The 22,520-nt window shown below is 43.0% G+C and overlaps 4 protein-coding genes across 4 annotated transcripts; all 4 read right to left on the bottom strand.

The window, feature by feature from the left end:
- Positions 1-288: 288 nt before the first annotated feature.
- tyk2 (tyrosine kinase 2) lies at positions 289-9,471 on the bottom strand. The gene is made up of 25 exons (XM_062450131.1): positions 9,322-9,471; positions 8,223-8,422; positions 7,727-7,850; positions 7,499-7,628; positions 7,041-7,204; positions 6,531-6,909; positions 6,247-6,432; positions 5,835-5,992; positions 5,642-5,759; positions 5,348-5,531; positions 5,099-5,217; positions 4,760-4,936; positions 4,477-4,564; positions 4,149-4,276; positions 3,855-3,990; positions 3,419-3,570; positions 3,151-3,301; positions 2,954-3,045; positions 2,477-2,669; positions 2,199-2,317; positions 1,511-1,683; positions 1,297-1,414; positions 1,068-1,178; positions 787-987; positions 289-531 (listed from the first exon to the last, which is right to left on the bottom strand). Exons 2-24 carry the CDS (start codon positions 8,404-8,406, stop codon positions 847-849), a joined length of 3,525 nt encoding a protein of 1,174 aa, XP_062306115.1. The 5' UTR covers positions 8,407-8,422; positions 9,322-9,471; the 3' UTR covers positions 289-531; positions 787-846.
- A 278-nt stretch (positions 9,472-9,749) lies between these two features.
- On the bottom strand, positions 9,750-12,865 carry cdc37 (cell division cycle 37 homolog (S. cerevisiae)). The gene is made up of 8 exons (XM_062450101.1): positions 12,591-12,865; positions 11,963-12,244; positions 11,734-11,839; positions 11,536-11,651; positions 11,276-11,398; positions 10,992-11,174; positions 10,810-10,881; positions 9,750-10,431 (listed from the first exon to the last, which is right to left on the bottom strand). Exons 1-8 carry the CDS (start codon positions 12,696-12,698, stop codon positions 10,291-10,293), a joined length of 1,131 nt encoding a protein of 376 aa, XP_062306085.1. The 5' UTR covers positions 12,699-12,865; the 3' UTR covers positions 9,750-10,290.
- A 105-nt stretch (positions 12,866-12,970) lies between these two features.
- On the bottom strand, positions 12,971-16,082 carry LOC134010837 (synaptogenesis protein syg-2-like). Its single transcript, XM_062450123.1, has 6 exons — positions 15,152-16,082; positions 14,495-14,761; positions 14,035-14,367; positions 13,688-13,939; positions 13,538-13,596; positions 12,971-13,438 (listed from the first exon to the last, which is right to left on the bottom strand). Exons 1-5 carry the CDS (start codon positions 15,201-15,203, stop codon positions 13,589-13,591), a joined length of 912 nt encoding a protein of 303 aa, XP_062306107.1. The 5' UTR covers positions 15,204-16,082; the 3' UTR covers positions 12,971-13,438; positions 13,538-13,588.
- Positions 16,083-16,236: 154 nt separating this feature from the next.
- LOC134010826 (hemicentin-2-like) lies at positions 16,237-20,642 on the bottom strand. Its single transcript, XM_062450112.1, has 5 exons — positions 20,509-20,642; positions 19,684-19,959; positions 19,128-19,457; positions 18,604-18,849; positions 16,237-18,480 (listed from the first exon to the last, which is right to left on the bottom strand). Exons 1-5 carry the CDS (start codon positions 20,558-20,560, stop codon positions 18,317-18,319), a joined length of 1,068 nt encoding a protein of 355 aa, XP_062306096.1. The 5' UTR covers positions 20,561-20,642; the 3' UTR covers positions 16,237-18,316.
- Between the last annotated feature and the right edge of the window lie 1,878 nt (positions 20,643-22,520).

Genomic DNA, 22,520 nt, shown 5'->3' with positions numbered 1-22,520 from the left:
ATTAAAGCGGAAAGGCTGGACTTGAAATAAAATAACCGATATGCAGTTAAAGTCCATTGTGGTGGCATACAGAGCAACAATTATGAAAACTGTCACTGTCCAAATATTTATGGGCTAACTATCAACTAAAATAAAGTAGTGTTGTGGAGTGTTAACTTGACATTTTGCTGTGGAAAATGTGATCAAGTTTATTTAAGATGACTATTTTGTACATCACAAGATCAAGCAATCATAACGGACATACAGACTATGGCAAATATATAAAGCTAAAACTGTAAACACCAACAGTGCAATTTACTGAATAAAAGTGGTATTGTTTATTGTAGGCCTAGTCTATGCATTCATGAATGGCAATATTCATTATCTTTGGCAATAGTACAGACAGATTATCATTGTATAAACTAATATTTGTTTAATCCAAGTATTCCTATATCAGTAATTTATTGAAATTTCATAAATCTATTTAAACCTATTAAACAGCCCCGACCACAGAAGACACTGAAGAATACAAAAGTTCAAGAAATTACTTAACCCTCGTGCTGCCTTCGGGTCACATGACCCAAAGGTTCATAACGAACCATCGTTGTGTTTACCCAATTTTACCCAATACAAAAACAAATACAAATAATTTTCTTTTAACCATTCCAATGTGGGGGGTCTGAGACAGCCCGACAGTTAAAAGAAAATGCTTCACTTTGTTTTTGTATGAGGTAAATTTGTCGCAATACGACGGTGGGTCACAATGACTGATGGGTCAGAATGACCCGAAGATAACACAAGGGTTAAAGTCTTAGATAGCAAATGTCTGAGGTATAGAGAGAGGTTAAGTCCCAAGTGGTTTAGTCATTACTGACTTATTTGGGCCAAACGAACATTGGGCTGAAATTCATATGTCCGCCGAATGGCTTCAATACTCTCAATGAGAGATTGAAAAGATGGACGTCGAGAGGGGTCAACATCCCAACAGCGCTCCATCAACATGTAAACCTGAGGAAAGAGAGGCATTAGGGCTGCATAAAGTACATGAGACCAACAGAAACATTGGGAGTTCAAAATGGTCGTTTTACCTCATGAGGACAGTCACGTGGGGCGGGCAACCTCCTGTTTCTCTCGAGAAGTTTTATCAACACCATTGGTGTCATTGGTCCGTCTTCATTTCCCATCATTTTTGAGAACTTCTACAGAAAGGATATAAAAATATACATTCATAACTTGAACACACACCCTACATAGGTAGATTGTCTCTCTACATCAAAGATTAAGACAGTCAATGAGAAAAGGCTGAGGATGTCATACTGTTGGGGGATTCTGATGATATTCACAGCGGGTCAGTATCTCATAGAGCGTCACACCAAAAGACCAAATGTCAGAGGAGAAGGAAAACTTGCTCTCCTTGAGACACTCAAGTGCATACCTGCAAAAAACAGAAGACAAAAATGTCAAATCCCACAGGTAACAGAGCCTTGGATCAGCTCCCACTCTGGACCGTCCCAAATCCTACAGAACTCACCAGAACACCGGACTGTCCCCATCCTCCCGTACACGGTAGTAAACCTCTCCCTCAGGGATGTACTTGGTCAAGCCAAAGTCCCCAATCTTCACCAAACCCTCATTCTCCACCAGAACATTCCGTGCAGCCAAATCTCGGTGTATGTACCTCTTAGAGTGTAAGTAATCCATCCCCTTGATAGAAGAGGACAAAGGGATGTTCAGGAGAGAGAAAGAAGATATAAGTTAGGCTGGGTACACACTAAAATATTTTTTTTATCTTTTCAGATTTTCAAAATGTGAGAGACCGCAAACATGAGGACAAAAAAATCCTAGATTCAACCGTTTTGCTCCTAAAGTGTGTGGTGTTTGTCAACGGGGTTCCCCCCACACATCTGGATTTTCTGATCGTAAATATTCAACATTCGCATTCGAGGCGGCTCCGACAATCTTCTGAGCAAGTTCGGTCACCCTAAACACACCTCACACCAAGGGAAAATCTGATAAAATAATCTGTAGATAATCGGGACATTACCTAGGTTTGTCGGAAGGGGTAAATCGGACCAAAATCAGCCCGATTATCTTGTGGTGTGTACCCAGCATTAGAGGTTAAGATGCGGGGCATTAAGATCATCCTTCATTGACAAATTATTTCACGCACGTATGTATCCATATTCAACCTCTATAGTGTCCGATGGGGCAGAACTAACCTGGCAGATCTGCTGGGCGAAGAGAAGGCTGTGTGCCACACCCAAGCGCTGTTTCGGAAGGTACTCTTTGAGACTGCCAAGGGGGAGGTACTCCATGATCAGCTGCAATACCTGCCCTCCTGCAGGGAGCCAAAACATTCCTTTACACACACCGAACCCCACTATAATGCCACTCCTATTATTCTTTCACATGAAAACAAAACATATGGGTGCTGACAGCATATTGCATGATGGTTGCTGGTGGATGAAACGCAGGGCCACATCTAGGCAGCTCTTACCGAGTTCCGAACAACAGCCCTTGTACTTTACTATGTTGTTGTGGTAGAGGGACCTCAGGATCTTGATCTCCTTTATCCAACTTTCATGGAGATGTCCACCTCCTTCATGCTTCAAAGTCTTCACTGCCACCCACTCTCCTGTCCCGTCATTGGCAGGGTCGTACACATACAGCATCACCTTCCCAAAGTGACCCTGGAGACAAAGCATAGATACAAAGCATTTGTCAAGAGAGATGTGTGAAATATAGTTTCTCCCTCTATTGACTCCAGGGGGAGACATTGAGCTTACATCACTTTGTAATTATTATTTTTTACTATTCTTGTATGACTATAAGTAGGAAAGTGTTCCTCTGGACTTGGATTCCAGTGTACATTGAAATAATTCTGTGATCTGATAAGGTATATCAGAAGATCACACAAGTGAGTGGTACACTTGCAATAACTAGGGCAAACGGACACGTTGGGGCACGTACTGACCTCTCCTAGGTCCCGCATCTTTCTCAGGTGGCGTTTGTGGAAAACACTGGGGTCGGCATCTGGCAGAGACTCACTGGGGGATATGTCTGGATCTGGACAGACAAGGTCGTCAACTCACTGACACTACGGACATAACCATCCATTGGAAGAGATAGAAAAAGGGAGGAGAGGAGTCCGAGGGCGAGGAGAGGACCTACTTTTGTTCTGTAACTCCGTGAGCTCACGGAGCACGATGCGGAAGGATGGCCTCTCCACGGGTACATATGTCAAACACATGCTGATGAAGCTGGCCAGCTCCTGAGAGGAAGGCTCGGTGAGGCGCTTCTGTGTTTCGTAGAAACGCTCTTTCTGTCAAGGTGAGAGATCGGGGGGGGGGGGCGGGGGGGGTCAAAAGGAGTGACATTGAAAATGAGAGGCCAGGAACAGTGGGTGCAAGCCAAGAGGAGGCGACAGACCAGGCCCCACCTCAGACAGCGTGCTGCGACTCATGGGCAGGTCACCGTTGTTGCAGATCTCCAGCAGTGTGGCCCCAAAGCTCCACTGGTCTGCAGCGATACCAAGGGGGGCCCCGTTCGGCACACACTCTGGGGCAATCCATGGGATCCGCTCCAGGCGCTCTGTATTGAAGACAGTCAAACCAGTCATTACATGTAGAACATGAAAAATGTAGGGCATGTTATAACACCTTTAAACTGTTCAATTTGTGCTGATATGGTGTTATGAGACAACAGGAAGTAAGATAGAGAACATCAGGAAGTCAAATAAGATAAATAAGGCAGTGTAACAAGGAAACTATGTTAATGTGTAAAATGAACAAATTGACACAATTACATTTAATCATTACATTCATGTACAGTCCTACGATAAGAAGTAATGAGGGTAGGTTATTGGCAGTACCAACCTTCTCTGGAAAGGGCAGTGACAGAAATGCCAGGATCACTCAGTTTGATAAAAGGAGAGGTGCCATCCTCAAGACCACGACGAGCCACCAGAATGTTCTTGGCACAGACATTTCCATGAACCAGGCGTTTGGACTCCTGCGAAAGGAATAGGTGTTCATCATAGGATACAGAGCACATGCAACTCAACAGCTACAGAACTGAGGGTTCAAATAGGTCAAAGAATAGGTTTTGAAAGCATTGGTGGCAATGGGACGGTCTCTGTTGCCACATGATGAGGTCAGGGGTCAACTTACAATGTAGCTGAGGGCACTGGCCAGCTGTTTGGCAACAGTGAATTTCCACTGAGGAGTAACCAGTGCTTTCTCCCTACGTAGGAACACATCCAGAGGCCCAAACTCCACAAACTCCTCCACCATGATGTCTGTGAAGAGGTCAATTATCAACAATCACTGACATGACACAAGACACATGTATTATGTCACATATAGAGGTTTTATATCAACCAGCAGTTCCTTTTATCATAGTTTACCTATAAACTGACAATGTGAAAGGGAAGTGAAAATGCTAGAAGAGAAGTTAGACAGAACGAGGAAGTGAGATAAAAAGTGACGTTCCACTTACTCTCTGATCCTTTCACAGAAACTCCATGAACAAAGACAAGATGACTGTGGGACACCTGACTCATGAAGCTTGCTGTCTCAAAGAATGCCTAGGAAAGACAAATAGGAAAAGTTACAGGAACATTTAGAATATGTGTGTACATTTTACCAGCTTCACATTACTATACACTTCATTTGTACCTCTCAAGATCTGAACACTCAGAAAGGCTAGCAAACCAGAGACAGTGACAGAGAACTACAAATCCGATAAGTGTTTGGGTATGCCTAGGATCATGGGAACTCACTAATGCTTTGTCTTTGTGGCTTTGATCCAGGATCTTGAGAACCACACTGATCCCTTTGCGATCATTGTTGATGTTGTTGTTGTTCCACTCCTCCTCCTCTTCATCCTCCCCTCCGTCCCTGACCAGCAGACGTCCAGAATAGATATTGGTTCTTGTGCCCCGTCCCAAATGGTGCTCCTGTTCACGGCCGAAACATTACAGAGAAACGTTACAGAACCAAACTCAACATTAAGAGCAATAACCCCTAAGGTAGAATCTAGTCAGAGGGATATTTGTAGTGAAACAGATGCTCAGATGAGGGTGGTGAGAAAGGTGTAAAAGTAAAAGCGGTTCTGTCACCCGTGTGATCTCCTTGTCTTTGATTGGATAAAAGCGCAGCTGGGTCAGGTCGAGGGTCACAGAGTCTGGCTGGACCGAGAAATCTGCCCCTGGCCTCTTCACTAACAGATTGGACAAGTCTACAACACACACACACACATACACCTTCATTTCGACACAGGCAAACCAGAAAACAGCAACAACACTGACATTAAGAGGAACAACTATCACACAAAGTACACAAGCATTTCAGCCACACATAAAACCAACCTCCAGGCCGGGGTGGACAGCCCTTCTTGACCGAGAAATTGTCTGTGCCTGACTTCAGTACGAATGTCTTCAAGCTGTCTGTAAGCTCCTTTACACAGGAGAACTCCTTGTCCCAGCCCTCCAGAGAAAACACACCGCCCTTCTGGTGAATCCGGAACTGTTTGTGGATGGAACCTTCGCCGTTCTGTGTGATGCCAGGGAAAAAAGACACAAATACAGTCTCATCCAAATCACGTGAGTTTTCCCCACACTTAAATCACGGCCCTGACAGTACGAGTGCACTTTAAAACTTACCTGACTCCTGTTGAGAACAACCAGTATAATGCAATGGTAGTCAATAACACTCCAGCGCACCAGGAAGGGTCCCTCTTCCACTGCCTCCTTCCTTAGCCTCATCAGCACAAAGTCATCACTGAAAAAGCACAGTGAGTGAGGGAAAAACAGACAATACGAACCGAGGAAAAGAAAGGCCAAGAGTAAGACTCACTGCATAGGTCCATGGATGCCATTCGTGGCATTCAGCACCACTCTGGGTGGAGCCACCTCATGACATAGGTAGTGGTGGGCGTCTGCCGTCAGGCGGAAGTACCCATCCAGGAGGGAGACGAGGGAGCGAGCCTCCAGGCTAGACTTCATCTGCACCTCCTACATCCTCATATACAAACACGCATACCACCATTAGAACCTACACGCCTCTCCCACTTCCCTACAGTACCACGTGTCACAGGCAGATCTCTTCCATTCACAAAACGTACAGGATGTCACTGCTATCTCACACACACGTGCACAGACACACACCATGGAAATAGGAATACCGTCAGTCTAAGTCTAAAGTGACGTAGAGAGTAAAGGGAGTGGATTGCAAGGTACTTGACAAACGATGTAGCAGGTGCTCTGACCATGGAGTGGTTGTCTTGTTTGCTGATGCAGATGCAGTCTCCAGTGATGGCAACATGGGAGATTTCAGGGAAGTCACAGAAAAGGGTCCATTTATCGAGAGAGCTGACATCCTGTTGGCATGGCTGCGGCTTAATTTTCTTTCTGTTCTCCAAGTAGTCATTCCCAAGGTAACTGTTGGCCTGTGCCTATTAGAGAAACATGAGGTAGAACACGCATTTTAAAAAACCCCACAAAAAGCCAAGACAGTCTCAAGACACATTCTCACTCTCACACAGACACAAACCTTTTGCACTGAAGCCTTCCTCCACTGAATTCCCTTACAACCAGACACCATGATCTCATGCGTGACCTCAGCACGAAAGCTGTCTGGAGTGGCACCCTGAGCATAGGTGGAGTTGAGGTAGGAGCCACTCCCATCATCGTACTCACGCAGCTCCAGGTGGGACACAGCAAAGGTCTCTGTGCCAAAGCGAGGGGCCAGATACTCCAGTGTGGAGATGTACTTATACATGACCTCCTGAGAGCCTAGCCGGCCAATGCCAACAGTGTGCTTCTGGAAGGTTCTCACAAAGTCAGAGAACACATGCTGGATACGGATCTTGGTCAGGAAGTTGTCCTTGGCAATATGCCTGGAGAAGGATCTTGGAATGCACTGCAGGAAGCTGTGGAAAATGAGTTCAAATGAAGGCTACAATATTTCCAATGAATTGTACTCAATAATGTAAAGCTTGCCACCAGTAACAGGACCTGCTTCAAGCCACACTGATATTTCCACATACAAGTATGTCATTACCTGATAGACTTGGTCACCTCTTGTAAGGTTGAGTCTGTTTGCAGAGCCTGATGAGAGAGTTGAAGCACAGCCATCCCCAAACTCTCATTCTTAAAACGACTCAGTTCCTCCTCTCCCTGGGCTTCCTCCATTGGAGCTACATCATTCACAAAATCATACTTTGCCTGCAGCAAATGAAACAGATGGCAGATCGTAAGTCTGTGCAACAAGTAAGAATTGGAGTTAAGTGGGTTTATGTCATAGGGTTGCAACTAATGTGAACCACACAAAAACCACAACCCAAGAGTTCTGGAGATCCAGAACCAGCTCGTCATGAGATTGACAATACCAACAACCCAACATCCTGAGTCCCAATCTCTCTCCAGAAAGGTTTCTCAAGTCACTCAGTCTCGGAGTTTGCAGTCCTGAGACTGTCACAACACAACAGTAAGGCTCTGTACGAAATCAAATGAACACACCTGAGCGAACAGATATTCCAGGGAGGTCATTTCAAGCAGAGATGTGCGGCCCTGTTCACCTGACCGTGGAGCATAGCGCTGTACCGTAGGTTCCTGCTCATTAAGCCCATGCCAGTTCCTAAAATAAAATCTACGGAAGAGAATTTCCTTTCAAGCATTGTTATGGGCACCATGGGATAAATGATTGTACAGAGTCTTAATACAGTTTGGACTCTTACAAACACTAACCTCATACGATAGTGAAGCACAAGGCCTGAGGTTTCCTCTGGGTTAAAGATGTGGTTTGGGCTAAACCAGCAGAGGGATGTGGGATCATACAGGGCAAACAGAGCATGACACAATGGAGTGATCCCTATTGGGCAGGAGGACAGTTTGGTTTAAGGTTACACAGCTGTGAAAGAGGCTCACAACACACATTACCAGCAACACCCATTGGAGAATATAACACAAATAAATTAAGATTTTTCATGCAGCCAAAATCATCTTTGGTTACATTCAGAGTGCGAATTATAAAATGAAAATCGGGGGGGTCAACTTTTTCTCCAGGGCGTAAATTGATATTTACGATTACAGGTAAGAACGATATATAAATGTATCGACCCCCCCAGTCCACCGTCCCAGTCTTAATTAGGGGGGGGTCAAACCCCCCCAATCGCCCCGTAATTCGAACCCTGGTTACATTTTTACATACAGCACAAAACTGTTTTTCAACAACAATTCTCACCAACAGCCTGGGCTGCAGAGATGCACAGATCCTCATCTGTGACCTCGCAGTCTGTGTGGGACATATAACGCGCGCCTTCCTTGGTCCAGAAGAGGTAGACATGGATACCGCGACTCTGAGGGGGCTCACAATGGCCAGTGGAGTCCGCTGCCTTGATACTCTTGAAGCGCCCACGCCGATACATTATTGGCAATTTATCACTATGACAGCACAAGGACACAAGACTGGAAGCATTAGATTCATTAGTACTTGTGATCATAGACATATATACATGTCTATGCTTGTGATCATAGACATGTCTATGCTTGTGATCCTACAGGTGGAAGGTGGAATTTTGAAGTAAAGAAGGAAGTTCGCTTTGTATATTTTCCTTACTGATGGCAACACACAAAAATTCTGATGTAGACCATTTTATTTGTTTGTATTCAATTAATGAAAGGAATGATACTTTCGACAACAACTTTACACACCTTTGTGTGTTTTTCCACAGGTACACTTGCACTTATAGCAGCTCATGTTGTTTAATTGTAACTTGTTTAACTACATGCTCTTATGGTTCTTCCCTTTGGCACTTATTTTGGTTGTTCACAATGTGTGCTTCATGTTTTGGCTACTCGCAATGTTTTGTGGCTATCTCGTTGTTATGATCAGTGACCTATGGCACTTTGTAAAGCTCTCTCTTGGAAGTCGCTTTGGATAAAAGCGTCTGCTAAATGAATAAATGTAAATGTAATGTAAACACCTGATAAATTACATTGAACACTCAATTATTGTCTTCCCCGTTAGGCTATGCCTTCTTTATATACAGTTGTGCTATGCACATGCTTCCCGATACATATTCTAACAAGGCCTTCCGGGTATTAAGCTTTTAGGTAAACACAGCTGTAGAACCAGTGCTGTAGAACAAGTGATAGTAAACAATATTTCAACGTTTAGCGGATCATTTTGGATACAAGTTTACTCAATTAGGATCTTAGGAGTATTACTTACATTAAATATAATAAGTACTGTATTTCCTATGAGTTTAGCTCTCGTTTCCTGATTAAATCCTGCCAAAGATAGCGTATTTCTTTCAAATGTGTATTCGTAAGTGTCTTACCATTTAGATGTTTAAATTCGGATATGAAATACCAAACAAAGCTGTAACAAGAAACGATATCCACTGTCTTAATAACAGTGATGCGTATTTCTACCACGCTTACGCATTCCAGTGGCGTAGTCTACTGTATGAGGAAAAGCTGGGGCCACTCCCCTTGAACCATATGGTAGGTAGGCTATTTAAAGGCCAAGTGCGAACTGCAATAAAAATCCACAATATATGTGCATGACTTCCTATGCAACTTAAAATTCTTATTAAGCAAAATACACGTACTTACAAATATGAATTAAGAAGACTTATCAATATGGTGAAAGTTGACACCTAGTGGTCCAATAAAAGGCAGAATAGACGTTTAACCTTCACATTTACCACTGATAAACTTTAACCCATTCATGAAAAAGTTCAGAATTGAATTTATGAAACATAAGACAGTTTTCAAGATACTGTTTATTAGGTATTGTGATATCTGGACAAGTAGCTCACACATTTCCTTTTTCTACACATGCATAACCCGGGTTAAAGTATCAGAACAGTAGAAATCATTACATATCTCTGATAACTACAACCAAAACATAAACATGATAGACTCACACACAGAATGAGGGTTTTGGGTAGGCTTAGGTACAGCTCTATGAGCATATGTGAAGCCCTCTGCAACATTGATTGTAAAAAGGGCTATACAAATAAAATTAAAATTGAGTGTGTTGAGACAAGCATATAAATGTGTATTTACTCAAGCCCAAACAAGAATAAAGCAAAGAAAGAAAGCAAGTGATGAATGACTGCAATATCGTAGAACTATTTTTAATCATTTAGCTTGAGGAGGGTAAACAGGAAAAAGTTGCATTGTTTCAAAGCTCGAACCACAAATGAGAAACATTGGGTGTAGCGTTAGCAATAGTTTGGGTGAGTACATACGATGTTACATTGAAAATATTCAATGTAACAATATCATTAAGTCACGGTTGGTCATTCAGTCTTGTTTTCTTCCACATCTTGTTTCAACTCCTCGTAAGTACCCTCTTCTTCCTTGTCATCTCCATCGTCTGTCCTCGAGTTGGGGACCCAGAGCCCAGAGTCTATGCATCTCTTCATGTGGGCCTTTGCCTCCTTTACGTTGGGAATCACATAATGAATGCCACTTTGAATGTTGTTTGTTAAGAATGACAACCATCTTTGAAAGCTTCTATTCTTTTAAAAATTGTATAAGTACATTTTATATGCCTTTATTGAAGACCTTTCACAGTCGACATGATAACACTAGAGGAGGGGGTGTTTTTAAATCCACTATTGGAATTCACACAGGCTGTAACCCTAGTACCTAGTCCGTTCTCACAAAAAACACACCATACACACCCCAGGAATTAATATTTTCACTTTGAATCACAGTGTATCACTGATCACCATAAAGAGGAGCCATTAATTGGCCATTCTAAAAATGAACTCAGGATTATAAATACTGCATTCATCCTCCCCTTTGTATCTTACCGTTGGGTCCATTTTGCTGATAACAGTCTGCAACATCTGAATGTCCTTGTCATCAAAGCATTTCTTCATCTCCTGCAAGTAGAGTGGAGTCTCTTGTATCTACCCTTTGCTCAGAACCGAATGCAGTGTGAATGAATGGGGCAGAATGGTTCTGGTAAACCTAAGGGCAGCGGTGCACTTACCTCGGGCAGGGACTCATACACCTCTACAGGGTCTATTCCTCCAGGCCCAAGGCGTTTCTGCCTCTCCTCCTCCTCATACTCCTTCAAAGCCTTCTCAATGCGAATCTTTGCTCTAGTACGAACCCGCTCCTTAAATGATTCCAACTCATCATTGAAAGCATCCTGATACTGTTGGTCTGCGGTCTGAAACATTGAAATTTTGTTATACTTTGGTTATACCAAGTGTACAAAAACATCTCATATGCACTTTAGTCAGATATAATTGAGAATTTTCTGACACACACCTTTATTTTGGCAAAGAACTGGCGGAAGCAACCACGGGGGTCCACCTTAAGACTTTTTGCAAGTTCCAGGATAAACTGCATGACTATGGTCTGGTGGGCCACTTGCTCCATCAAGGCATGTTTCTGCAGGTGGAAAATAGACAACAGAGAACCTTGCCTAAGGAAACATACAAATCACTCAGGCCAAATAAACAGACAGAAATAGTTTGATTGTGGATTTAACTCCATCACTAAGGAGCATTGTACAGTGTAGTCCTTACCTCTTCAACCTCCAGGTCAATGCACCTGATGACCAGGTAGTTTGCAGTTTCCTCACACACCAAGTGAGAGTTGTCTGATAGGTACTTCTGGCTGTCATCCCAGCGTCGCAACATACCTGGAAAAGAAAAAAAAACATTGACACCCATCCAACATCCCCAAAAAAAAAAAAAGCAGGGACATGGGGTACGGATTCTCACCAAAGTGTTTAATCTCTTTTTCATACTTCTCCACAAATGTCTTGTGCTTCTGCTCTTTCTGCTCCTCTGTCTCCTCTGATACGTCAGGTTTAGAATTGACAAAGCTCTGAGGGTACACATAGGGAGTGAGCAACAGACAGTGAAATTGTGGGGAAAAGGGGTATCACAAATGATAATTGATCACCAGAATTGTACAGAATGAGCGTCAGGAATCAGAATCAAGCCTCGCCTTGCTAAAGCCCTCCGTGCTAAGTGTGTCCACGTTCCATGGCATTTTCTTCTCTTCTTGCCGATACTCCTCAACTTTCTTTTCCCAGTCCCTCTCTTCCTTCTTCAGCTTCTTCTCCTCTGCCTGTGCCTTGCTCAGATCAGCTTTGGCATCATCTGTAGCCGAGATGGACATATCCCTCATCTTCTTCTGTGCTTCTGCCAGCTTGCGTTTGCACTCCGTCAGACCTTTCTGCATCTCCTCACCCTTCGCCTGAAACTGATCCATTCTTTCAACACGCGCCTGTAGCAAAAGGAAGAAATAACATCTCACATGAATATAGCCTTATAATTTGGTAGTGGAATCAAGCTATCGCCAAATGTATAATTATGTAGCTAGTGCTGGATTTTGTTTTTTTAGCAAGCCGTATTAATTAGTGACAACATATCATAAGCAAGTTAATAGTACAATCGATAAAGTAGCTAGCTCGCTCGTCGGCTAGCTAGATGGTTCTAGAACGCTAGTAACGAGCTAATCTAAACGCCGTAATCTCATTTAAAGATAGCTAGCTAGGTCGCTATGGTCTGGAGGAGGTATGATTTTTAACTTTACAGTAATCTCTATAGTCAATATTACTACCTAACGTTACCTGATGTCGCCATCTGAAAAGGCTGGGCGTATCGATGTTGGGATGAGTATCGTCTTCATCATCGGAGACCTCAATGTGGTCCCATGCGCTGTAGTCAATTCTCGACATGGTGGCTAAAATACCTAGCTCCTTTTCACCAGTCTAAAAGTCACACTTTACAGATAGTTAAAGATTAAGATACCAAATGGTATCGACCTATCGATAGTAATATCGTATGCAAGCCTAAATGAATAGGTTACAGTACTTTCCTTCTCACGGACAAAACTGAGCAGTAAACTGGTGTGCAGCTAACCATTTAGCTCTAACGCAAAACACAACACAGGAAACGTTTCAAGTTTTCCCATTTACGTCACTACGTAAAATCACGGCGTACGTATTACTCGACGTTTCTTCTTCTTTTAATTTGATTGGCTTATCGCATTCAACTTAAAGTTGCATTACACGCAGTAAACATTGGTCAGAATAAAAGATGCCAAAGGAAAGTAAAATCCGTCTCCTGACACTCTCGACGTGCCATATTTACCAGATAGCAACAGGGAAATTTCTGTTCAAATCAAGAGTTGAATTGGTCATTACAGTGTAACAAGAAATAATTATAGCCGCCATTTTTATTAGTATTATTCAGTAAGCAAAATAGGTTATGATATTATTTGACAAGTGCCTAAAATGACTATGCACTACTACTTGAGTCGAACACTGAGGTGAGAGGGACCACACACTACATATAACATTGTAATAACAGCAATATTCAACTATCATACATTACGACAAACTATTGAATGAGCCCTTTAAATGTGAAGTTGATCTCTGTCTCCATGAGATGCTCTGGCAGATGGACGTTTTCACAGCTGTGAGGGGACAGTAAGCAGGAAAAATTAAATCTGTTTACACTCAAATCTCTAAAGTTATTCAGGCAAAGTTCCATGGACCTACCCAACCTAACTTACATTGATGATGCCGTCAATCTGTGTTTTTGCACCCTTCAGAGATCACTTGCATTAAATACCTAAGCAGATCAAAACAAGACCAAGGCTTTAACAAATCTGCTGAATGTGTTCAGAATTAAAATCCTGTTGCACTTTACTGTGTTGTCCTACCATTAGACTTTGTCGTCACGATGAACTGCTTACTCCTCTTGCCCAGTTTATTAGAGGCAGTGCAAGTGTAGGTCCCTGGGAGTACTGAGGAGGAGGTAAAAAGAGGTTGATCCCCCATATTTTCCTGGGGTTGTGAGGTCTGCCAGCTGTACACAGGGGCAGGGTTTCCTGTGGCAGTGCAGTTAAAAGTGACCTCATTGCCCTCTCCAAGGACAAAGGTCTCAGGCTTGGGACTGATGAAGGCTGGGGTGTCTACGGAGAAAGTATGGGTGCACATGAAACGCTATCTACGTGGGAAATCTGAATGGTGACAACAACAAAATATAAAATGTCACCAACAGACTCACAAAGCACAGACAAGTTGAGAGGTTCTGATGTCACAGTCGGGGGAGTTTGTGGCCCCTCTGGTCCCAGGTCCAGTTCTGCCACACACCTGTACTGAGTTCCATCATCAATTACACTGGGTGTAACCAAGAGAATAGATGATACTTGAACAGGTGAGGTAGGAGTGAGGTCCGAAAATGAGTGGGTATAAACTTCAGTCTGCCCTCTGTACCACCGTAGGGTGAGGTACTGAACAGGAGCAATGTTCTGGACTTCGCAGAGCAGCTGGTACTCTTTCCCCTCTAACATAGGCCCAGTGTGGTTCACAGAGCTGATGGAGACACTGTCTGGGGTCTCTGAGGAAGATAAATCCTGCGTCAAGCTTTATACACATGCCTGTGCGTAGCACTGAATACATTTGCTACTTTTGGAAATTACAGTCCCAACTACATATCAACATTTGTTAAGGCATTGTTGACTCACTGTAGAGGATGAGGTTGAGCTTTTCCTCACACTGTCTGGGAGCAGTGAAGAAGACTCCATAGCAAATCGGTTCTTCAATCCAATCAATCAGACTGTCTACCCGCCAATGGACAGCAAGGTCTTGCTGGGTATGTGCTGCACCGATAGCTGACTCCCAGCCCAGAACACGTACTGGACGAGAGGCTTCACAGGTTACTGATACAGGCTCTCCAAACCTCACCACCACCCTTGATGGCTTTATCTCCAGAGAGCACCCCTCACCAGACACTGAGACATGGATAGAAGTATTATGATCAACATACTCATCATACATATCAAAACCTGATTCCTTCGATGAGTTGTGTTGTATTTACAAACTATAAACAAATGATGGATACTGTTCAAATTAGGCAACAGGTGTAGGTGTTTCGTCTGGACATCACTAGCCTATTGGAATCGCTTGCACTACAAGCATGGTGCTGGTAGTAGTGCAAGTCACACCGAATGAAAATGAAATATTAGGCAGCGCATCCTTTTTCAGTTTTATAGGTTATGCAGGCTTATAATTACGCTAACATTAGCTTTGACACACACAAATGTTTTTGCGTTTGTGATCGAGGAATACATCTATTACGTAATTTCACTAGCCAATCGGTAGTACAACTAGAAACATCTTACCCGCATAGAACATGCAAAATGTTAGGATCCATTTCAGAAAGTTGTTTTCCATCGTTAGACTTTATTTTTTAGGTCCACAATGGTCCACGTTGAAAAGCCAGTGGAATTCCTTGTGTCCTGCTAGGCAACCCTAAAGTGGTCCAACAAAAGCCCTCCCTCACCGATTGAATCCTCATTCCTTCTTTCGGCTTAAGGGCCCCGAGGGGGAGTTAACAGGAGGGGGGTGGATATTGACAGTATTCATATGCCACTCTGAAGGTAACCAACTGCCACCTTTACACAATCAAGTCAGTTAAGTTATTTTAACAACTAAATTCATATTTAATTGACCTCATAACAATTGAACCGCCAAAGGTTTTTTTTTGCAAGACTAAGAATCAGAATTCGGTTTATTCGCCATGTATGTTATACAAACACGGAATTTACTGTGGCAGGGAGGTGCAAAACACTAAACATATACAGATCTTATATTAAGTAAAAGTACAAAAGTTTAACTATTTCTAAGAACTAAACAATCTAAGAATACAACAATTTAAATATAAAATATATATAAAAATAAGAATAATGAGCAGCGTGAATGGTCAACATAGTGCAATCGGATACTGAGAAAGGGGCATTTAATTTACCAGGGATGCCACATGGCCCTAATTTTCACATTAATTAATTAGATTGTTCTGTTCACAATGATCTATTGTGGAATGCTGTTGCAATGAGAACTCTCTAACTTTTTGGCTTGCAGGCTTTTGTTTTTGTAAAAACTAGATTATGTTTGTCCGGCGTTAATCTGCGGGCCTCATACTGTTAGAAGAATGTAAGCCTATAGCAGCCACAGCGAAACATGACTTGGTCCTATTATGCTCATTCCAGTACATAGGAAACACAACTGTAGATCCGTTGTACAGTGTCAGTTCACTCCACCATCTTTTTCCCAGTTTGTTCCTCTGTGGCTAAAATGACATTTTTCAGCACTGTGCTGGCAAGCTGCCCTGAATATTTTTACTGCCAGGTTGTTATAGCAACAGTCAGCCCATACAGTTTTTATGATAAACCCATTTGGAAGGAAATGAACACAGACAACAAATTACAAAAGTTTTGAAAAGGAGGTCATTATAGGGGCCACCATAGACAGGAAAACAAAGGGACTTTCATGGTTTACTTTACATTCACTTTGTTCTGTACTGATTAGTATGGCAGTGTTGGGGCTGGGGTGATGTAAGCTGGATAGACAATGAGAGAAAGGTCCAACAAGGCCTACAAAAGACAGCAGAACATGGCACACTAAAACGTACTTACTTAATTAGCATTCTCCCTCTAAACATACATGGCTGGCTTGATAGTTGAATGAAATTGAACAGAAAATGCTGTCTGATGTACATAGAAAAAATACATTTATATTTGCACCAGTTGTTTTTAAGAACTTGAAACTTTGAACATAAAAATACATCATCTATTTAGTAAAGAAAAACAAGGAGTAAAACCACAATTACATGAGACAACTGATGAAAAAAAATTACGTTAAAAAGACAGTTTTAAATGATAATGCACGTCATGGGTTAGAACAACAGACAAGCACCTAGTGTATAGTATAGTATAGTGCATCCCTAATGATCCTTGAGCATCAATATAGCATTTTCACACATTTAAATCATATTTAAAAAATCACACTCATAAAGCTTCCCTACCCATGTCCAGTACATATAGTGGATAGCGTTAGAGGCCAACATTTGCAAGAAGATGGACTTAAAGTTTGAAATATTCATATAAGTATGGGCACTGGGCAGTATACCACCACACTCTTATTATTAATATTCCTATGCCCTCAAAAAATCTATGGATTTAGTAGAGGGTTCAGGGTGAAATGTAAATAAAGGCCCTTTTGGGTTTTGGTACCGGCTAAACTTGATTTGCTTTTGGTACCAGGTACTTGGTTTTCCACTGCAGATAGTACCCCCCAATGTAGCTGGTCATGAAACTGCTGTGAAGTTGTCTTAAATGTGCTGGATCTCACTGGATCATTTTTGTTGGCAACCAAACAGAGCAGTACCTGCACCTCCTCAATTGACTATGGCATTGTTTTGTTGGTTGCCATTTAATTGGGTAGTCCAATGAATTTAAAAAAAAATGCAGCAATAGTAGCTTAGCCATTTTTAAACGGCAGGTTTGTGCAGAATGGCCCATGTTGCAATTTCTATGACCAGCCAGCAGTCTGCAGTATTTTCACATCACTGTTCGGTATTGCCTTAGCCCGCTCCTCTATAGGAGGTAGTCCAGAAGAATACACAAAAACAAAACAACAGATCTGCCTGATGGAAAACCAAAAAAGGCAAGTAGTCAGGTCCTGTCATGGAAAAGAACCCTCAGTGTTTGAGATTAGTTGGTTTGAGATTAGAGAAATTGAACACTAAAAACATTGCCAGGGAAAAAGCAATTGAACTGTCTCTTGGAAGTCGCTTTGGATAAAAGCGTCTGCTAAAATGCATAAATGTTACTGTCAACTCACTTATCTGGCACAAAGAACACTGATTTAAAAAGGTAGGATTGGTATGTTTAGCAAATGTAGCAATTTTGACTTGAATTTGACATAATTCAAACTACTAAAATATCCCACCCCCTCCCTTCAAAGCCACTCCCCAAAAACACTTGAACATGCTGGCTGATACTGCTGGGAGGTAGGTACAAGCATTGCATTTGGCCCAAAACCCTTCAATCATTAAGTTCGGTCCAAGCTAAACGATTGGTCGTGTTTATTACAGTCTTGCGACGCCCACAGATATCGGGTTTATTTCAATTTTACTCTCAAACCTTTAGATTTATTAGTTGCTATCAGGATGTGAACTTTTTTTCAGCACACAAATATCACAAAAAGAGTGTCTCAACAACACTACCGGCCCTACCTTTAACAATAAATGTTCAATTTCAAAGATGTGCAGGGTTAAAGCTAGCATCATATTAAAAAATACTTGCATTATTTTGATTCCGAGTGTTTGATGAGGCATTCCTCAACTCTCCAGACAGAGCTGTTCATATGATAGAATCTGGACCCGCTTTGCATTTGAAGATTGCATATGTAATGGTGATCACCAGTGCCAGGCCCAACATTGATCCAATAATAGCCCAGAATGTTGTGCGATCCTCTGTAGGGAAAAGGGGTGTGGTTAATGGGGGTTATGTCCCAGTCTGCCTAAGCCTTGGATAAGGTTGTGGCCCTGCAATACCAGTGCCAGTAACCAGAGTGCTTCTCTGTTTTTGATACACCATGCACACAGACACTAGAGCAACAAGAGCCAGCAAAGCCATCACAATTCCAGCAGTGGTCCCAGAGCTACTACCTGATAAAACAACAAAAACAGGAGCCACGTGTGATTAGAATAGTACTGTTAGTAATACTACTGAGGAGGAGGGGGACTAAGGCAGACTATCTTGTAAAGTGAATAAAACTGTCCCTTCCTTACCTTTGCGCTTCATGATGAACAGCTTGGTTTGTTTGCCTATATCATTAGAGGCAGTGCAATTGTAGGTTCCTGGGAGCAGTGAGGATGAGGTAAAAAGAGGTTGATCCCCCACATTTTCCTGGGGTTGTGGGGTCTGCCAGCTGTACACAGGGGCAGGGTTTCCTGTGGCAGTGCAGTTAAAAGTGACTTCATCCCCGTTTCTAAGTTCAAAGGTCTTGGTGCTGGAACTGAGGAAGACTGGTGGGTCTAGGGGGGCAAGTGTAAATATTTTGTTTTACTCAGATGACGACAAAGTTAACATGGAAGAAGCCATTTTCAACATTAACTGAAACATCAGGGGGGTATTCCAGAAAGCAGGTTATGCAACATAACCGGGTAAATTAACCCACCAGCTGATTCACAATGTTGCAGCAACCTACTGGCAATGTTGCTACAACGCTGGGTGTCTGCTGGGGAGTTAACTTACCCGGGTATGTCACATGAACTGCTTTCTGGAATACCCCCCAGGATTATGAAATACTCACAGTGCACTAAGATATTATGATGTTCTGATGTATTAACAGGAGAAGGATGTGGTCCCTCTGGTCCCAGGTTCAGCTGAGCTTCACATCTGTACAGTGCTCCGTCATCTTCTCTACTTGGGGTGATGGTGAGGATAGATGACTTATTCACCGGTGTCTTATGCTGGTCACTATAAGAGTGTGTCTTTATGGTTTCATTTCCTTTGTACCAGGTCACAGTGAGGTTCCGGACAGGAGCAACATTGAGGACGTCACACTGCAGCTGGTACTCTGTCCCTTCCACCATTGGTCCAGTGTGGTTCAGAGGAGAGATGGACACAACGTCTGGAAGATCTGTAAATACATTTGAGTCACAAAGAAACATTTGTCAACCTCATTACTAGACCAGAATTGGGCATGTAACATTGGGTGCACAATACAAATGTTGTATTACACCAATCAAACCCCTCTCCAGTGAAATAGGACAATTACCTTACTACAGATAGAGTATGCACATCAGGACACATTTGTTTCCTTTCTGTTACACAAGGGACTGTGGTTCTTGCCAGAAAATACTCACGGTATAGAGTGACCTCAAGTGTCTCCACATGCTGAACTCCATTCTTGAGATTGACGAAGCACTTTGGACTTCCATCCCAGTCTTCCAAGCTCTCTACTGTCCACATGACCCATGTGACGTCTTCAATCAAGCCTGTGGCTCCCTCAGATGATTCCCAGCCCATGCCTTCAGGGTCTGCTACTGATGTACTGCAGTTGACTGAAACTGAGTCTCCATACCTCACCACCAATCTGGAAGGGTTCATCTCCAGATGAGAGACAGTATGTGTAAGTCCACCTGTAGATCAAAGTTGAAAATACATGTTAGAAAAAATGGTCTGCACGACATTCTGTATATTTTCTGTATTAAGTGTTCTGTTCTCTCTCTTTTTAATAAACATATAAGACCTTTAATCAAGTCTGCTCCTTTGGATTACATTTTACAAGCAATTTTAAGGAAGCGTAACATACACTTTCGCTTGTCCATTGGACCACACATTACTCTAACATTAACCTACGGAAAATCACATAAAATTGCTTCAAAGCAGGATCATCTCGAGACGAACGGCGTAACGGACGGATACATTAGTTTTCGAACATACATAATTTGACAACAACCTGGAGGAAATCAGGAATTAAATGAATTCCCTCATGAATAAATTCGGCCTGTTTGTATTGTGTTACTCGTGCTCAATGGGTCTGGGAAAACCCCACCCTCTTACATTTCTGTTAAACTGTAGGTCTACATATTTGGTCGGTATGAGTCGATTTTAAATTACGATCAATTTGCTTTTCTTGGTAGCCTACTTTCAATTTCGAGTCCAACACGAGATAATCCCATTCCTACCTGTTACCACAATTATCCAACTGAACAATCCTACTATCCCGTTAACCATCATACACGTTTACGCAATCCAGTCAACGCAGAAGTAAATAGCAGGAAATGTATTTTGTTAATTACGTGATCTGCTAGGCTACTTTTCTAAAGTGAAAACGAAATCAGGGAACACATGGGAGGCCCTTATTTGGATATGGGAGGATATGACGGTCCAGCGAATCAGTCCAAAAGGGGGGTGGCCGGGTGGCAACCCTACTTATATGGATGTTAATAGGTGCGTTCGACATGGACTGACTTCATGCAGCGCTGCAGCCGGCTGCAGGCGGCTGACTTGAAACAGTGAATTCTGGTTAGACTTTTTGTCCGACTTGAGACCAAGCCCCCGCCCCCACCCCTCGCCCCTCGGCTTGAAGCAACGGCCCCGGTGGATGTAGGTGGTATTGCATTTCGACGTTGTGTCCTTGGGCAAGGCACTTCACCCTACTTGCCTCTGGGGAATGTTCCTGTTATTACTGTAAGTCGCTCTGGATAAGAGCGTCTGCTAAATGACTAAATGTAAATGTAATTTCAGAAGTCACATGTTTGAATAGTATGTAAACTGTAGATTACAGAACAGATGTCATCTAGTCTATGCCAGTTTAATCTCAGGTTGACAACTGTGTAACAACCCAACCTCACACACTTTCTGAATTTTCCTAAATACAACCGATGGCCTAAATACTAAGCAGCAATTTCTTTCCCACATTTCATAGCGCCAAACTGTTTCAACCAGTTAGGAGGTCCATCCAGAGTCATCTGTGGTAGGTAGGGGTGGAACGGTACACTGAAGTCACGGTTCGGTTCATACCGCGGTTCAGACATCACGGTTCGGTACGAGTTCGGTACAACGGAGGAAAAAGCAAAACAAACCAGGTTCCTCTACGAGTGAATACGGCGCATTGAAGATGACATGTAAATTCCGATTGCGTCAGTAATTTATTTGGCCCTATTTGTATGTGTATCTAATGGCTGGTTAAGCACTGTAGTGAGAAGTTGAAAATGTTTTTGTCTCGTTCCAGTGATTGGCACACCTGGGTGATGGCGTCGGATATTTTTTGTCATTTAGCACACGCCAGATGCGTTAGCATGTTAGATGTATTTCCAGTCACATACCCCACAACCAGTGATGTGCTGTGATGTCAGTAAGAGGCTAGGCACTGTGAAGGAATGATAACTATACTGCTAATCAATGCTGCTATACCAATCACTACGTCAAGTACATCAAATGTGTAATGCTTAATACTAAAACATATATCCAATTGTGATCAATTGATTTATTAAAGAACAGATGGGATCAGGCATCAAGATGTTTCTGAGTAAGTGAGGTCCTGCTGAAATGTTTCTTTCTAAGTAACACTGGTGTGCGTGCAGGAATGCCGAGGTCAAGCAGGCCAACATGGGAGTCGAGTTTGTGGCACTCAGGGACTGGTGTGAGCACAATGGGCTACGCAGCTCTTGGGAGCAGAGTGTCTCAAAATGAGAGATAAGGTGATGCTGGGACTCTAATCTTCTGCTTAAGGACGAGTCAGACCAGCCCGTCTGACTACCTTTGGATATACCACCTCTGTTCTGAGGTCACATTCCTTTGGAGACCCTGTCCCCCCTTTCTCACTGGATGATCGACCCCTTCCCCTTGGAGACCCTGCCCCACCTGCATTCCCTTGGAGACCCTGCCCCACCTGCCCCTATACATCATCGACCCTGGCCTGGTCTGCCTCACCCCTTCTCCTGGAGACACAACCCCCCCTTCCTTCCCTGGAGGCGCAGCTCCCATCTACCTGTACGTCATCAGGACCTTGGGGTGATCTACTCCCTTCCCTGGAGAACCCCCCCCCCTTGGATTACCTCAGGCCTGTGGGTCTTGTCTGCCCCCCTCCCTGAGCAGACCTGTGGGTCTTCTCCGCCCCCTCCCTCTCCGAACATCATCAGGCTCTTGGACTGCCCACATGTGCCACCATGAACACCCTGGACATTTAATTGGA

This window comes from Osmerus eperlanus, chromosome 2 (assembly GCF_963692335.1).
Source record: "Osmerus eperlanus chromosome 2, fOsmEpe2.1, whole genome shotgun sequence".
NCBI classification, from domain to species: domain Eukaryota; kingdom Metazoa; phylum Chordata; class Actinopteri; order Osmeriformes; family Osmeridae; genus Osmerus; species Osmerus eperlanus.
The sequence above is the reverse complement of the archived record's forward strand: the minus strand, read 5'-3'. Positions and strand labels throughout refer to the sequence as shown.